This window comes from Poromitra crassiceps, assembly GCF_964638095.1.
Source record: "Poromitra crassiceps genome assembly, chromosome: 23".
NCBI classification, from domain to species: Eukaryota; Metazoa; Chordata; class Actinopteri; order Beryciformes; family Melamphaidae; genus Poromitra; species Poromitra crassiceps.
Window position 1 is genome coordinate 17,961,549 of NC_139639.1, and position 18,462 is coordinate 17,980,010.

Genomic DNA, 18,462 nt, shown 5'->3' on the forward strand with positions numbered 1-18,462 from the left:
CCCTTGGTTTTTCCTCCTCTACTACACAAATGACTGCATCTCAGGGTCCCCATCCATCTATGGACCCCTCTGTCAAACTACTGAAGTTTGCAAGGTCAAAAAACACACACAGAAACTGACATGTTGTGAAGATCGAACACCGGCTTTTCTGTTGGCCCGTGACTTCTGTCAAGTTAATCTTTTCATTGCAACCACATTGCTGGAGTCGTTCACAACGGCCAAACTTTCTATGATTTGTCGTTTGATGGCCAACAACTTTGGAAACGACAAGTCTGGATGTGATCCCACAACCTCCCACAGGAAAGGCTGAGGCGTTACCTACTGAGTCAAAGGCCTGTTATAGATTTAGAGAGGAGAAACTAACTAAATGGAGTAGTGATACTGCAGCCTATGACTGACAGAGTTAATCACTTTATAGAGCATTGTAGTGCTGTCCATTAACAAATAAAACAGTAGAGTAAGTCACATGGGACAGAAAACTGCTGCTGCACTCACTGCTCTCTATGGGTTGAAAGGTCTGGCCACACCCCACACAGTAATGACAATCAGGTATTTTGCCATTGACCGATGATGTCAAACAGCTGCTTTGAGTTTTCTGCACTGTGTGATTGAGTGTTGATTTACCTTTCATGAAACTTCCAAACGGTCAGTTCACCAGGGACTTGAACTCACAACCTTCTGGTCCAAAAACCTGATCTTTACCACTCTGCCAACTTCCACTTTGGGGTGTGGCACAGTGGGGAAACAAAACAAAGCGATAAGTGATATTGAAAGCCTCAGAATGAATATTATAACTGCACTGGCACGCCACATTAATCAGTTTACACATGGCTTTACAGACATCATCTTGACAGTTAGAATACAGCCCACACCCCTATAGTTACCCTGTAATTAGGCTAGATGGTTCACTTTCATAAAAATTGTGTTGGCAGAAAAAAACTTTCATGAATCACTACTTGAATTCCATCATGTGACTTTATTCAGCTACTAAAAATCCTTTTTGTGTGCGTGTTGACAATTTCCAATAAATCTACTGTATATATAATTTTTCACTGGATCTTTTTGCATGACATCAAGTTATAGAAGGCTGTCACAAATGTCCCGCTTCAGTTTATGCATTTGCTGATTTATACATTTGATGAAAGCATGTAAAAAGAGAGGGGAAAAAAAGAAAATGTAATGATTCATTTTTTATATATTTTGCCAATCAACTGATGAAATCAATACTAATCATTCAAAGACCTCACCTTGAGGGAGAATTAGTGAACAATAAAAGGGAAAATTTTCAAACATCGGAGTACAATCTCTGATCAATAACTTTAACCACACGCGCACACATGCACACACACAAGAATGCACTTGTAATGTAACTTGTGCCATCTGTCTAGTTACTTGTTGAGGAACATAACATTGCTATTTTTTAAATTGACTTTCATCAGGAAAATGAGCTGGACAGGTTCCAGTGACAACTGCATTTCATATTATCAAAGCAGTGTGTGATTACAAGCCCCCTGTAATTAGAAAATAAGCCTTATAACATATCAATAAGGTGCCAATTGAACAAATAATGCGTGATTAGTGATGCTCTAACAAAGGCCAACAGTGGAAAATACAATATAAAAAACACAACTGAAATTCAAATTTTTTGTACTGCACTAGATGAGTTACCGATCGAAATTTGCTTGCTGTAATCATTATTTACAAGTAAAATGTTACTTTTATCTGAAATGTATTCAAAAACAGCCAATGCATCGATATACTCCCGTACAAACCTCATGACGTTTGTGTGACAGTGCATGGAGTTGCCATCATACGTACATTTACAATATCTTTAAATACACCATTTACAACGGTACCTGAACTCGGAGCTAGCGATAGCACAGCCCTCGCACAGGGTACAATACAACCATACAGCTATACTGGGAGTGACAACAGTGATTGGTTGGTGAGTGTTTATGAAGCACAGAGACGATCATCGAAACAACTTGCCTAGTGATGAAGACTGAGAAGTATGAACCAGTCTCTGTAGACTTTAATTTAAAGGGACAGCTCACCCTAAAATCTAAAACATCTTCCCTCTCACCTGTAGTGCTATTTACCCATTTAGATTGTTTTGTGTTAGTTGCCTGAGTTTTGGAGATATCGGGCCTAGAGATTTACAGTATGCCTTCTCTCCAATACAATGGAACTGGATGGCACTCGGCTTGTGGTGCTCCAAGTGCCCACAAAATACATTTGAAAAACTCAACAGCAGTGTCTCTTTCCAGAAATAATGACCTAGTCTCGCCGTAGTCAGCCGTAAATAAATACCTACGTCTGGGACACAACTCTTGACAAGTGGTTAAGGACCACCCCTAAAATGAAACAAAATGTGTGGCAGACATATGAATTGACCACCCACGGACCTCCTTATTTGTGTGATGCAACTCATGGGGCGGGACATTTTGAACAATGCACGCTGAGAGCCGGACTTCCCTAACAGCCCAGCCAATCAGAGGCTTGCCGCAGCTTTTCCTGCGGCAAAACCCGGAAATACTGACTTGCGATTCTGACCCGAGATAATCCACAGACCTTGTCGTGAGCGGTTTCATCTAGGAATATTTTCTTCTGACCGAACTACAACCACTAGCTGCTGCTAGCTGCAGTTTCATGTAGGAAGTAGTTAGCAGCTAGAGGGTTTGGTCGAAAGAAAATACTGTAGTCACAACAAGGTCTGTGGATTATCTTGAGGAACCGGGTCATGCTTTCTGGAAAGAGACTTGGTGTTGAGTTTTTTCAAATGTATTTTTTGGTGCTTTGAGCACCACAAGCAGAGTGCCATCCAGTTCCATTGTATTTGAGAGAAGGCAGACCTCTCTATGGCCGATATCTCCAAAACTCAGGCAAATCACACAAAACCATCGAGATGGATAAAAAGCACTACAGGTGAGAGGAAAAATATGTATGTTTGGATTTTAGGGTGAGCTGTCCCTTTAAGCTATATTTCACTTTGGTGGAATAGTTTCAGTGTGGAGTGTGCACAGCTCTACAGACGTTCATTAGCCGTCAGCCTGTAACATGAGCTGCTCTGGGCTCTTCAGTCACCACCAGCATTAAGGATTATCCCTCGGCTCTCCATATCAACTGTAAACAGGCAAAACCACCTCTTGAAAAGTTAGATCGGGGGCTCAGAATGAAAAAGAAGTTACGATTACCTGCGTCTGTCTATAGGTGCGCTTAAAGTATATTTTTGACATACTGACTACCGATCCCTAAGGTAGTCAGTTTTGTTGGTTGACCACTCATGTAACCCTATGTGTGTGCACCCCCCCCAACCCAAGAGAAATATAACTACATAGTAACCAGTGGTCACAGACAATGAAAAGAAAGTAACTATTGCATAGTACAAGAATATTAGGTAGGCCTCAATCTCTGAAAATAATCCCCGTTTTTGAAAAGCTCTGGGAAAAGCCGTCAGACAAAGTGGCTTACTGTAACTGCAGTTACAGGACAGAACAGTTAGTTGTTTTCTGTGTATATATGGATACTGTATGTTCAGCAGTGCACTCAGAGTCTAAACTCTTTGGTTACGTTGTGACAAAACCACCACACACCGATACTGTGGAGGAGGGTAAATACAGCACTGGCTGGGGTTGCCTTTAACAAGAGTCTTGAAGTTGTCTTTTCATTTGTATTAATTAAAAACCAATCTCAATTCACAGCATTAACTAGACTGTAACTGTATTGCAGTGTTTTTATTAGGTTGTCTATGAGTTATCATTTATGTTTCTATTTATGTCAGAGTTAAGAGGGACTTGGACGTTTTGGATAGCTATACACAAAATACAATAATCACCGATATGGACTCGAATTTTTCAGCAATCTCACTGGTAAAATCTAGACCTTTGCTAACTAAGGCAGATTTTACACTTTACAATTTCATAGTGTAGCGTAAAGTGCCAAAGAAAGGTGGCACGACACTCTTGTGAGTTTTTGTGGCACAGTTGATAAAAGAAAAAAAGAAGAAAAAAAGGCAATCACTTCCAGTACTGGCAGGAGATGGTTTGGATTGTGCTCATGTATGAAGAGGCAAACAGAAAAGAACTAGTAATTAGAAGTTGATGTAGTTGATTGCGTCTGTTCTCCCGTTCCTAAGCGCACTGTAAACTTTTCAAGTGTGATTCCTGTGTGTTGAACTGGGCCCGTTCTCAATGTGGTCTGCGTGCATCCTGCAGTAGGTTTCACACTCCTGCCGGCTTGACCTCTCCTCCTCTCTTTGGCAGTAATGGTTTCTTGGAATTGAGTACTATGCAGCTGTGCAATACCATTTTGTTGCAGTCCTTTGTTGCCCCGCTCCCTTCGAGTTAACTGATGCTGAGCTGCGCGAATCCCATGAGTTTGACATCATCCGGAATTTCAGACTCATCCAAGCCAGATGCCTGACAGGGGGAGGAGCAACCACAAGACTTCAATACAGAAGGATCTTCATATATATTTGCAATTGTTTTTTTTTGTTTGTTTTTTATAAACTAGGACAGAACTAAGCATTGACTTTATCAATCGCTGCACTTACCAGTTTAAAGGTCACATTTTTATTGTTTTGAGGATCATCAACGATCTTTTGCAAATTGGCGGCAACTACAAAGAAGATGAAAGGAGAGTACGAGGACCATGTCAGATGACACTTTGAGATGGCTGTTCATTAGCACACTTTAGCTGTTGTGAGGCTCAAACCCCCGGCTGGCCCTCTGGTTGAGAGACAGTCTCCTTAACCAAGCCACCTATCTGATGTGCAGCGCTCCACAACACTGCCAATGCAATGATTGAAGCAGACATTATTCAGAGACAGCTGTACAATCACAGAACTAAAACTGGATCACAAGGCATTTCTCGCAAAGCTGACTAATGGTAGAAGACTGTGCTGAACGCTTGTGCTGCACAGCTCCCAGCTGTGAAGGATGAAACCATGAAAATGAAGTAGGTTGTTGCTAAATAAGAGCACACATATGGTGCTCGACAAACCTTTACTGGATTAATATAGATAAAAATGGTCCGTTTGTTCCTACAAATTCAAGAGGGATTTTGACAAGCAAGCTATGTAGGCTAGTAAATATCATGTGAATGCCACTGTTGTTGCCTATACAGCACTTTTATTAACAGCATTCTTCTGTTTGTCATGCTTTTTCTTAACCCTTAACACACTACAGATTTCTGTGCTGACAGTAAGACAGGATCAGTGTGCCATGTTGAAAATGGGTTACTTACCAATGACTAAGTCCCTCCCATCGACCAGACCTGCCGAGACCAACTCCTGCGAAACCCCGTCGGCCGAGTCTGAGTCGGAGACGTGGGGGAGGGAAAGCCAGAGAGAGGGGGGGACATGAGATCGGAGTCTTTGAGCGCAGAAGTGAAAAGACAAACCTAGGTGATGATGATGCAACTTACCTCTGCCAGGCATGAACTCAAAGCGGATGTCATTGAGCTCCTTCTTCAGATTCCTCAGCCTCAGAACCAGGCTGATGGGAATGTTGGCGTTGGCTGCAGGCGGCTCCTGCAACGGCACGACGGCAAAGCGGTTACTACGCAGCACTTCACGTCAACTTCAAGTTTGGTTATTTAGATAAGGCCTTTATCACAAATATGAACAAAAGGAAAATCGCGCACATCCACTCGGAGCTGCAGGTGCAGGACAACAATGGCAGTAACAAGTATCAAAAAGAAGTGAAGTCCGCACACTGCATCCACTTAACTCAGTTTATTTGTAACGACGTTTCAGTCGTGAGACCTTCCCGACCGAAACGTCATTATAACAAATAAACTGCGAGTTAAGTGGATGCAGTGTGCGGACTTCACTTCTTTTGATACTTTATCACAAATATGTCTCAAGAGGACTTTACGGAGACAGAGTCTAACTAGATCGAACTTATCAAATATGTCATGTCTTGAGAATCACAAAGTGCAACTTAAGTCTTTATTTTGTACCTGTGCAGCGGGTCCATGTGCGGGGCTGGCTGTCTGGATGGGCACCTGTAATGGAGTGTCTCCCCCTGCCTGCTCAACAGGCGGAAGGCTCTGCTGTGCTGGACCAGGAGGCGGTAAAAGAGAGGAAGAAGCATCCGCGGGCGGGAAAATCTACGGCGTACGAGACAAATGAGTGCGTGTTTTCAGAGTCACGACAGTGTGGGGAGGGGCATAGGACACAGATAATTATGAACTCTGATAACCATGCAGATCTCTATATCAAGGCATTTTAGATGAATCAAGATTTTCTAGTCATGTCCACTACAATTAGACTCACCTCCAAATTCTGAGATCCGTCCTTCACTCTGGGGGACTGCAGAATGGACATGACAGATTGTCAGGATTAAAAAACATGCAATGCATTTATCCCCCAAACTACAGACTGTTGGAATACCATTGGATTGAATGAATTTGACACATTGTGGCTCTGACCACGGGGCTGAACTGAAATCACAGTCGAGATCACAGAGAGAGTAAAACCCCACATCCAAACATGAATTACGCAGTAGCGGGAGCACACACTGCAAGACCATTTGAACCAGTGAAGTGCACAAGTTCCTGTCTGATCCAGTTGCCAGGCTGTTTTTCATGATGAGTGTGTCTGACAAACACCCCTATAATGAAGGCGGTTGGCCTTTAACAAAACAGAAGACCTGCCTTGAAAATCCCAAATTTCATTCTTCATAAATTTACTGCCAGTGAGACCAAGATAATGTGGACCACAGTATCCAACAGCGACATCTGCTGGTGAAGATTAATACCGCTTGCAATGAAGAATATGCTGGGTGTAATAAAGGTCTAACCTTGTATTATCATTATTATTATTAATAATAATAATACTGTATATTTTTTGTAAATTTGAACTTATTTAGTAATTTCAACAAAATAAATCAACATTAGTCTGTAAATAAGAGGTATACCTGGAAACATAAAAAAACGTTCATAATACAGCTATTACTATAAATATAAAAAGTGTACACCTGTTTTGAAACACCCAATATTATGGAAACATCCCATCATGTCAGCAGACCTATGACTTCAGCTAATCGAGTCTAGTCTAAGATGTTAGGAGTTAGCTACAATAGCAAGTAAGCTGAACACCTCAAATTATTTTGTTCCTGCCAGTACAAAGTACAACCTTTGCACTGCCTTTTTCTCTGCATTTACCTGTAGTTTTTGTAGGTCTACAAGTAAGCCGATTCAAATTCACGTGGGATACAATACAATCTAAGCGAAGGGAATTTAGTTCCCTTACATACATCCTATACAGCCTGATGCAGACCAGTGAGGTTTAAACGCCTTGTGTTTTGTGCCCCGGTGTACAGTATTTATGAAGATGTACATTGCATTCCCCAAAACCTCAACCCCACTTCTGCCACCGCAGCCTCCCCAGCAGCTGTTAACACCTCAACTAACACATGTCCAGGAAACCCTGCGACCCTAACTCTACATTCGTCTAAGGAACCTTGCAGTGTGTGCCCAGCCTCAGAGAGTCAAACTGGGTGGCGTTGGGAGAAGCGAGCATGCCGAGTCTCACCCGGAGAGCTGCCACCGCAGCCTTGCCCTCCTCGCTCTCCTCGTCCAGCTCGTCGTCACTCCACTCCCACTCGCCGTCCTCCGTCTTGTGGAGTCGCCCGCTCGAGCCTGGCACACGACGAACCTACGCAACGCACAGGGAAAAAAAGACCTAATAAACATTCATTTTCTCTCTGCTTATCCTTTTCAGTGGCGTGGTCGGGCAGAAGTCACGCAAACACCCTGGACAGGTCACTGCAATATTATAGATACAAAATAAAATGTTTTGACTAGAGTGCATTCACAGTGCATTGCTAATGGGTGTCAAACCTTTTTCGATCGTTCCGTTATTGTTGGGCCCTTCTGTAGCAGCCTCTCTTGCAAGTACTCATTGTTCTGTAACAGAAAGACAGACATGTTTGAAGTGTCTTTAAAGATGCTCTTTGAAACACACAGGGGGGGGGAAGTATTTTATATTTGTGACATACGGCTCACCTTGGCTTTTGTGAAGAATTTGTGCTTCAACAATTCAGTGGCCGTTGGCCTGAAAAGGAGGAGACAAGGCTCTTGACTCTTTACTAAATACATCAGCAAACATCATCTTTTTGACTTTCAATCTGGTTTTCGGCAGTCCCATTCTACAGAGACGTGCCTGGTCTACTTAACCGACTTCATTAAAAGGGAAATAGATTGTGGAAAATACTGTGGTATGGCAATGCTCGACCTGCAAAAGGCATTCGGCACGGTAAACCACCGCATACTGCTGTATAAATTAAAAGCTATGGGATTTAGCAAAGAGGCCCTGGTGCTTATAAAAGCATACCTTACGGGTAGGACACAAGTGGTGGCAGTAGGAGGCACTCTATCAGAACCCAAGGTCCTTACTTGCGGGGTCCCCCAGGGCAGCATAATCGGCCCTTTATTATTTCTACTGTATATAAACGACATGGAGGCTGCATGTACTTGTCCTTTATTTCTGTATGCTGATGATTCCGCTCCGCTGGTAACTGGAGACTCCCTGGAAGCAGTCAGAACATCTCTGAGCGATCAGCTTCAAAAAGTAAGCAGCTGGCTATGTGACAACAAACTGTCTCTGCACATTGGAAAGTCTGAATGTATTGTTTTTGGTTCACAGTTTAAACTAAGGAACAAACCCAGTCTCTCGGTAGAATGTAAGGGTGTCATTTTACAGGATAAGGATTGTGTAACGTATCTAGGAAGTCAACTTGATCAGTGTATGAAGAGGGAAGCTATGGCCCTCCCCATCATGGGTAAAATTCATGCAAAGACTAAATATTTAGCAAGAATATCCAAGTTCCTGGATACGAAGACAATGAGGACTTTAGCTACGTCCTTAATTCAATGCCACTATGACTACACCTGTTTATACTGGTACAGTGGCATAACAAAAAAATCAAAAGACAAACTCCAAAAAGCCCAAAACAAACTCATGAGGGTCATCCTTGGCCTTAGCCCAAGAACGCACATTGGCCCATCCCACTTTAAAGAGTTGAATTGGCTCCCAGTTGAAAACAGAGTCCAACAGCTGAAACTTGTCATGGTTTATAAAATATTACATGACCGTTGCCCCAATTACTTCAACAAGTACTTCCAATATGTCCGGGACATCCATAGTCGGAACACAAGAGCCAGTGTAGCAGATCTGAAATTGCCCAATTTGAAGAGCAAAATAGGAAGAAGCACGTTCCTCTATTCTAGGGGAGTGGAACAAAATCCCCAACGAAATCAGGCTAGCCAATTCCCTGAATGGTTTTAAAAACCTTTTGAAAAAATTTCTTGATGAGTAAACTAGGATAAAATATGAGTAGAGTCCCCCGTTGTTTTATGGTATGTGTTTTAATTTCTAGTTCCTTTTATTGTTTTATTGTCTTATTGTTTCTATCGTGGTTTTATGGTATGGTTGTTTTAATCTCAAGTTTCGTTTATCCCTTGTCTGAGTTGTATTGTTTTATCTGATACTCTTATGTTACTGTATGTCATGTTTTTAAAGATCAGGGACCATGATGGAAATAAGTGTACACACTTTTCATGTTATCCCTTGGATATATATGTCTGCATTATCCAAAATAAAATTCATTCATTCATTCATTCATTCATTCATCACATGCCAGACCACAAACATCACATCCCAGACCACTGGGGGGATCCAATGGAAAACAAAGGCAAAACAAGCCCATCCTGAACTTGGCGTAAAAGAACGGAGCAACTCATAAACGCCGTCTTTACGGAGTGGGTCACTTTGGCCACTCGCTGACCTTTTCTCCGGATCTTTCTGTAAACACAGGGAGATCATCTTCCTGAAGGACTTGCCATACTTCTTCACCATCTCCTTGTCCGTGATGCCCGTCTCCAGACAGGGAGGGTCGTTCTGCAACGTCAGCATCAGCACCTGCAGACGCGCGCACACACCAGCATCATTCAGGTCAAAGCTGATGGAGCCTCGTCAAAGCAATGAGTCTCAAAGATGAGCCGTCGGGTCTCAAGAGCCAAATTCAGGTCGGTCAGTCAAGTGTCGCACACGTATCTCTGCTACTGTATACGTCTGGACACCATCATACTTGATTATGGTTTATAGCACTTGTGGAAAATAATTTTCTACAAATCATGCCCGTTCTATATTGAGCAGTATGTACCATTTGTTTTATTACACAGATCCCTTGCTCTTCGGCAACAAAGTAAGAGTAAATGTACCTTCATTGGTGGGTATTTGTGATATGGTGCAGCGCCAGTGGCCAGTTCAATGGCTGTTATCCCGAAACTCCAGATGTCTGCTTTGAAATCATAGCCCCGGACCTGCGGATTACATGTTGGTCATCCCATTATCACCTAATGACATTACAGAGTGGGAACAGAAGGACAGGAGGAAACCGTCTAAAGCAAAGGGGACCCACCTGCTCCATGACCTCAGGGGCCATCCAGCATGGCGTCCCCACAAACGTCTTCCGAACCTTGTTCCTGGTCATGTCTCCTCCAGCTGCTAGAAAGGCACTCACACCGAAGTCTAGGCAGACAACCAGCAGAGCGAGTGAGCGAGTGAGTGTGTGTGCGTGCGTGTGTGTGTGAGTGAGTGAGTGAGAGAAAGAGAGTGAGAGTGTGAGCAAGTGAGTGATAGAGAGAAGGGGGCAAAAAAGGAAGAGAGAAAGGAGGAACAGAAAGAAAGGACGACAGAGCAATTCAGGGAAAACAGAATTAGCTAAGAGGATTCAGATAAATCACAGGAACAAACAAACAAAAAATTCTCCCACCACCGGACTTATGATATCGGAAGTTCAATAGCTATCCACCTTATTTTTGGCGGCCATTTTGCCTTACATTAACTATGGGTTCTATTTCCGGTGTAACCAATTTAGATAACCCCCCAGCCCCCGACAAAAAAAACGTCTGAGGATTTTACCCTTTTACAGCAGAGCCATTCTGCTCTACAGCCATGTCGTTCGGGTGCTGGGATAACGTAATGCATTGTGGGTAGTCGGCTACTAACTGTGACTAATGTTAGCGGCTAGCTAGCTATGTTACATGGCAGTAAAACGCCACCAAATTGATTTAACTTTTAACCATTTCGAGTAACACACATTTCGAGTTTCCATACGGACCTCCAGCGTTGGTTAGTTGTTTATAACGTGACTATATTTATAACTTTTATAACGGACTCCAGCTTCCGGTTTATAATTCGGGTCTGCAGCCAGAGTATAACAAAGGAAATGGCAAGCGGCAACAATGAGTCACGTTAAACCGGACCTTGTACCCACGATTCTTTTTTACAGTGGGGCATTCAAAAATAAGGTGGATAGGTAAATAATTTGATGGAATGAAAATGAACTGAAACCTAGACAGAAACTGCCTAAAGAGTAACAAAAGTGGGCAATTATGTAGCAAGCCGCTGAAAACATATTAGACCTTCCTCTCATTTCACACAGTGTAAGCAGATGGCAGATGGAGAGAAAGTGGAACACCATACCTGCAATTTGGACTGAGCCATCATCTCCAAGAAGAATATTTCCAGCCTTCAGATCCCTGAAGAGACAGATGAGTGACTCATAATCTAAAGTACCATCTACAAGTAGTATATATAATAAAGAAGTGAGTGACTGAACTAACAGAGGAGTGGCTAGTCCCGACAAACCAAACTAACACATCCTTTACTGTTCCGCACACCAACACGTTAGAGCGGCGCCTCTGATCGTCTGCCAGGTCTTAATCCAGCCCTCCTCTATTTGCCCTAGCCCCAACCTCCACCCTCTCCACCTACCATCAACCTCCACCCTCTCCACCTAGCCCCAACCTCCACCCTCTCCACCTACCATCAACCTCCACCCTCTCCACCTACCCCCAACCTCCACCCTCTCCACCTACCCCCAACCTCCACCCTCTCCACCTACCCCCAACCTCTACCCTCTCCACCTACCCCCAACCTCCACCCTCTCCAATGCCTGATCAGATGTAACCAAGTCAGCCACAGCATCTGATCTCAATCAGCAGCCACTCTCCTTGTTTACTGAAGCGCTGCCCCTGCTTGTGCTAAAACTCTGTTTGCCAGACGGATGGGTTGTGTTCACAATCTCAAGTGTTTCAGCTCGAGACAGTTGTTCAGTTGGGCATATCCATATGAAATACATCACGATAGCACAGTCCATCACAAAATAAAATACTCCATTCGTCTTTCGGAAGAAAGTAAATGTCACATTAAACCATAACAGTACGGCTAAAATAGACAAGACTATAAATGAGGAGTCTGTGAATTTGAAACAATTACACTTGTCACACAACAGGGCACAGAGGATATAGAGAGAGCGTTATTCTCCGACCCATGTCTCAGTGGTGGTTCACAGTGTTCCTGGGAGGAACTGTTATGTAAAACAAACCTCCTCAATAATGCATTTCCAGTGCGTTAAATATTGAAGGACCTAGGTCGACGTGAAAACCAGAGGGCTCGCTCAAACTGTAACATTCATATGCGGAGATGAAAGCCTCTGAAGGAGTGTCTGGGTGAGCTGAGAAGTGAGACACTAGTAGGCGAAGGGTCATAGGGGCTACCATGATTCAAACTGCACTAGCCTGGAGGTACAGTGGCCCTCTAGCCTAGTTAGGCATCCCCAGCAAGACAATACCCGGCCTCACCGATGAATCTGCCCGTTTTTGTGCAGGTACTCCAGCGCCTCCAAGACTTCTCTCAGAATGCTGGCTATGCTGGCCTCATCCAGGACCCCGGTCTTGTGCTCCCCGCGAGAGATGATATGCTTGATGATGTCCAGCACTGAGCCTGAGAGAGAGTGTGAGAGTGCATGAGTGGAGTCTCTCCACATACTGAAGCAGTTATAGAAAACTATGGTGTGAGAGTGCATGAGTGGAGTCTCTCCACGTAGTGAAGCGGTTATAGAAAACTATGGGATACGAGTGTGGTAACCAATTGGTTGGCACGATGTACGATGGCATCGAACATTGTCGATGGGCCCGACCCCCATCGACCTCTGAGTTTTCTGCGTTGGACCATCGTGATTAATTATCTGTTCGAATTAAAATTGTGCAGTTTTAATAATAAAAAAGGCCAAGTCCACTGAACCGTGACGCGCGGGGGACACGCATGCGGCATTAAACAAGCGCACCCAGTAGAGCGGAGGAGAAGGAGGAGCGGGAGGGGAGGATAAGCAGAAGTTGGTTGTGTTGTGAAAATGTTAAGACAAAGAAGAAACTTCACGTTCAACCCAATGTGAGTAATGTTACAAGTCTTTAACTGTGAATTCAACACGCCTGTTTCCATGCCCGTTTCCAGCACCCTACAACTGTGTTTCTATTTCTCCTTAACGTAATGTTAGGTTTAAAACTGAGCCCACGCGAATCAAACGTTATAGCCGCCAGTAATTCTGTCCGTTTTCTGCCACCTAGTTAAACTCAACACACGCACACGTTGTTGGTCAGGATCTGTAACGCTAGCGTTATTTGTTTTGCGCCTTTCAATATAGCTGCTAGTGACAGCCACTGCTTCAGTCGCCTGGCTTTGTGCTGTAGTAGTAGCCTAGCCTATTACGGCACCGCAGCAACCTCATAAATCATTAATTAATCCCCATTAATTGCATTCTGGCCCTGAGTGGTATATCTCTTCTACGCTGGATTTTTCCCTGTATGAATGTTGGTGCAAAATGGTGAGAATGTTAAGTGTTTTAGAGTGGATGTTTCATGGAACACACACACACAGTCACACACACAGTCACACAGTCACACACAAAGTCTCAGAGAGAATGCCCCTAAGGGAGGACGTGGGTGTGGAGACAGTGAGACACACCCAATAGTTGGCAGCATTACATGCCAGGAAAGGGCAGGTGAGAAACCAAGGAGCTGCTAGGATCGACATTCATCACCGTTAACACTATTTAACCAGGAATACAGTATGTTGACCAGCTTTCTGGTGGGTTAATCTGATAAATACCAACATTCAGTCCAAGCTAAACCTTAGCTCATTAGAAATATGTGAGATGGGAGATATGCCCAAGAAAGTCAAGTCAAAGTCAAGTTCAAGATAAGAGTTAGCCAAGTCCAAAAGCAAAGTTTCTTCAGCAGTACAGCACTTACCACCACTGAGTAGCCTCATCACCAACCAGAGTTCATCCTTCACCACAAAGGAGGTGTAGTAAGAGACAATATTTGGGTGGTGGCACTGGCTCATAGCTTGGATCTCTTTCTGTAGTGAGAGGAACAGTGCAGGGTAAACAGTTATGGAATGGGTAGAAGAGTAGATGGAGGGAAACTGAGCAACAGACTAATCGAAGCTCTATATCACAATTTGAGATGCAAGTGGCAATGTGTGAAACAACTAGAATATGACCCTCAGATATTTTTATGTTAACTACATTCAGCTCAGTAAAATCCTACTGTAAGTACAACTTGAACTGAACAATACAATCCCTGCTATCACCAGTGCCCCACAGTTACATGTACAACCTAGTTGTAGTTATCTCTGTATCTTAAGTTAGCACAATTCTTGGTGTGTTGTTAAGATCACCTTTAACATAATCAGTGCCTCAGACTGGAAACAGGGGAGTGAACTAGCCTGGGTAAACCCAGCCTCCACGTGACCTCTACGTGCTATCAGTCATGAAGACTTACGCTACAGGCATAGCCTGTGATGTCACGTTGAAGCCTGGGCTTACCCAGGCTAGGAGTGACCTAGGTTGTCACCACTGGGCCACGACAATTCACGCCAAGACATCCTTAATTAAGCTGACAGCCATGGGTGAATCCAGGACCTTGGCAAGTTATATAAGCAGTGGGGTAGTTGGGGGTGGCATCCAGCTGTTTGTCTGTCCAAGACTGATCTGATCCCCCTCTCTCTCCTATCTGCAACACACACCATTTGAACTGCAGTCATGACCCCACAGCTAGCTACTGCCACTTACCAAGAGCTCATCCATGCTAGTTTGACACTTTTCCAGGTTAATGCGTTTGATGGCCACCTTCTCCTTTCTGGGCTCACAGTAGGCTGCCTGGACCACTGCTGTGGCTCCACTCCCTAGGGATCAGCAAGCGAAGAATGAGAGTTGGAGTCAATCAATCAATCAAATTTATATCTATATAGCGCCAAATCATAACGAGTTATGTCAAGGCGCTTTACAGAGTAGGTAGAAGACCAGGTGAAAGCAACGCATTGAAAGATCATGTGTTGCCTTTGACTCTTTGACTGATGGGAGAAATCGGTCCACTTTGTAATGACATGAGGCGGTTTATCAACAAAGCATGAGTGAGCAGAAACTGCTTTGTAAGATCAGCGATTGAGATGATTTGCCATGTTATGTACAATAGGATTTAGGGTAGACTAGACATACAATCTAAATTTAGACTGCAACATCGATTATATTTGCAGTATGTAGCATCAACCTGCTCTTTTTCATGCTCATCAGTGACATGTTATCTGGACTGATCTAAAATATGCATGACTCACTAAGCCATATCATACCTCCAGCAAAAGAGCACCACCCATTTAAACATTTCACCCTTCAGTCTTCATGCCCTGTAAGATAACTTGCGCTAGCTAGCTATTTAGCCTAATGCTAATTAGCTAAGAAAGTGTTTGGCTTTGGCTGGCTAGCTTGCTGAAATAGTTGGTCATTTCTGGGCTAGCACAGAAAACATTGCAGATTGATAATTCTGCATAGCCAGTCACAGAGTACAACTGGCCTGCTGATAGGGAACATTACAGACTAATGCTAATGTTAGCATAGTTGGCTAGTGCTGGCAGCCTGCTGTCGAGACTGCTAGAAGGACAGGGGAGGGCTAGCTAGCTAACGTTACCTAGAATGCTAACATTAGCTTAGCTAACATTACTCACCTATCACCTCATTGAGAACATAGTCATCCTTGTTGATTGACCAGGGTTGAGAGCTCTGGTCGTCTGCCATTGTTTCGCCGTTTGGACACTGTGAACAGTGTTAAATTCAAAGAGTTAAGTTTTCTTGAATAATAAGGTTGTGATCACTCCATTCGGCTCCGATGATGCTTGATGCTACTCCGCTAGTCCGCTGACAATTCCTGCTGCTACTGTCAACACAACTTTACGGGCGCCTGACGCATTACGTAACGCAGGAAGAGGACCAGTGTTGCCAGATGGGAAATGTTGAATTATCGTACCTAAGGGTCAAAATGATCGTTTTTGGAGGGTTCAACTTTCCATTTTACTAGTACATTTTACACCAATAAGTACTTCCACTGAGGTAAATGAACAGCAATAATACTTTTACTTGAGTATGAAAATTCCAGCACTGGACATGAATGCACGATTGGCTGCAAAGACGTGAGAAGACATGTATAAACAGACAGAGATCCATATTAATATTTTGATTACAACTTGTGTGTGTCACAAAATGATCACATTATTGTACATGATGGGGATTTTGGCATTATTGATCGTAAAAATACGATAATTATCGTACACCTGGCAACGCTGACTAGAAAAGCCGCCATGATGAGTGTGGCAATAAACTTATTCCCTACACCTGACCTCAGAAACCGAAAAATAAAATAAAAATACTGAGGTTGCATGTCGACTGCACACGCCAGGCCCATTTAATATTTCGTGAAACCAAAGTTCAGCTCTGTATTAACACTGGTGATTTAGTCTGTACAAGAATAGTCTCGCTTAAAATGCCAAGAGTACCTGGTATCGAAACTGTGCTGTGCTGTAGTTTACTCAGTAGAGGGCGCAAATGACCTTTCTTTTTAATCTTGCACACAAAGCATTCTTGTCTGCGACAATTAATTTCCAGTCATGCATGCACAGTGAAATTAAAGCTAAAGTAAGGAAATATTTACTTGGCCTACATCTGGTAGAAATGCCATGCTTATTATAATAGCTTGTGTATGTTAAGGCTCTTTGATCAGGGTTCACATGGGTCATATCTGTATAAAGTATAAACAACAGAACAGGTCGTCTTTCATAGTGGAATGTGAGGTGAGCTGCCAAGCTTCTGACTGGTGCATAGCAGACAAAATTGAACAGATCATCATGGAACTAAATGTGAATTGTATTGGCTGCAGGGAAACACATGCATGCTAAATTTGTTTGCATATTATTATTATTATTATTATTATTATTATTATTATTATTATTATTATTAGTGGGCCCGTGGGAGTTAGACCCCCCTGGGAGTTAGATACCCCTGCTCTGGAACACAGTGGTCTCCAAAGCCTACGGGGGACACTCAAATTCATCATAGTGATGTCACTCGAGCACTCAATGATGATGTCATCAGTGATGCGCCAATTACCTAATTAAAACAGGTCACCTTGCAGGGCTGCTCTTTACACTTCCTGAAAGATTCAGCCTGATCGCACGTAAAATAGCATAGCTGTGGTCGAACACAATTCTGCTCACACACTCACACACAGACACTTTGCATTCTTATTATAGAGTATTTATTCTTTGTATTTTTGTATTTATTTCTATAAAACTATCAAACAAACCTGATCTGATTTTGGGCTGTTTTTCTGATGACGATGACGACGACGATGATAATGATAATAATAAAGGGGATACCATTAGCCTGGGGTACCTCATGCTTGGGGTAGCTTGTTAGTAAAACAGTGTGCTGAGACATTTGGGAGGTTATGTTGAAACCAGCAAAACTATGGATGGTATCAATGGCATGAAGGGAAGCAGCAGGGCTTGTCATAGCTTGTTTAAAGCACAGGCAACAAAGAAACTACCTTCAGTTCAACAATCACAGGCTGCACTTTAGACAGCCAAGTAAACCCTCTGCCACAGGCAAGCCTGCCTCAGGAGGACTTTCCCCAAACCCACTCATCATTTGTTTATACAAATATGTTGGCCATGCAACTGGCTGTTTCTCTTTGTTTAACATTATTTTTCTCATAACCATTTCTAAATCAATGTATTCATTTATTTGATCATGTACATAGGTCTTTTGCTCATATTTAAGAAGGGTAGGTGTGTAAAATCATATGTAGGCTAATTTCCCCTCATATTTCCCATATACACAAGAGTGTCTGTTTAACTCAGAGAATATACATTGCAACACTATGCCAGTGTTTACGTGAGTCCATGCCCATGAGTTAATTTAAGCCTCAAGACAGTTTTGAAAAGCCGCCCCAGAGCCCTATTAGCTCTGAGTGAGGAAACAACTTGCCAAACAACACTTGTCAGAAGATAATTGTGACTGAAACCTCAACACATGTTAACACTGGAAACATTTCTGTGAGGTGAACAAAGCAGATGCTTTAACAGATTTGAGTTAACAAGGAGGCTAAAAAGGTATGGGGGCAGAGAAGGTCACTGACATAATTCCACAGACCAGCTAAAACCCGGCCAAGGAAAGTGAAATTATGTCACGCTCTCCCATCCTGCCTCAGGAGGAAGATGTCCTTGAGCAAGGCAACCCCAAACTGCTTAATAAAAACCTGCCTCTATAAAGTAATAGC

The 18,462-nt window shown here is 43.1% G+C and overlaps 1 protein-coding gene across 1 annotated transcript; it reads right to left on the bottom strand.

Moving 5' to 3' along the window:
* Nucleotides 1-980: 980 nt before the first annotated feature.
* LOC310797170 (serine/threonine-protein kinase OSR1-like) lies at nt 981-16,031 on the bottom strand. Its single transcript, XM_083659509.1, has 17 exons — nt 15,857-16,031; nt 14,928-15,040; nt 14,104-14,212; nt 12,655-12,796; nt 11,495-11,550; nt 10,428-10,537; nt 10,228-10,329; nt 9,792-9,925; nt 8,011-8,059; nt 7,846-7,911; nt 7,538-7,660; nt 6,278-6,313; nt 5,962-6,111; nt 5,425-5,530; nt 5,245-5,313; nt 4,553-4,617; nt 981-4,418 (listed from the first exon to the last, which is right to left on the bottom strand). Exons 1-17 carry the CDS (start codon nt 15,924-15,926, stop codon nt 4,344-4,346), a joined length of 1,575 nt encoding a protein of 524 aa, XP_083515635.1. The 5' UTR covers nt 15,927-16,031; the 3' UTR covers nt 981-4,343.
* Between the last annotated feature and the right edge of the window lie 2,431 nt (nt 16,032-18,462).

What these genes read in the sequence shown, in the direction of transcription:
- LOC310797170 (XM_083659509.1), bottom strand. Translation starts at nt 15,926, where the DNA reads ATGGCAGACGACCAGAGCTCTCAACCCTGGTCAATCAACAAGGATGAC. An exon ending in AATTCTTCACAAAAGCCAAG is followed by an intron (nt 7,912 to 8,010) that starts GTGAGCCGTATG and finishes TTTCTGTTACAG; the next exon opens with AACAATGAGTACTTGCAAGA. An exon ending in ACGGATCTCAGAATTTGGAG is followed by an intron (nt 6,112 to 6,277) that starts GTGAGTCTAATT and finishes CGTACGCCGTAG; the next exon opens with ATTTTCCCGCCCGCGGATGC.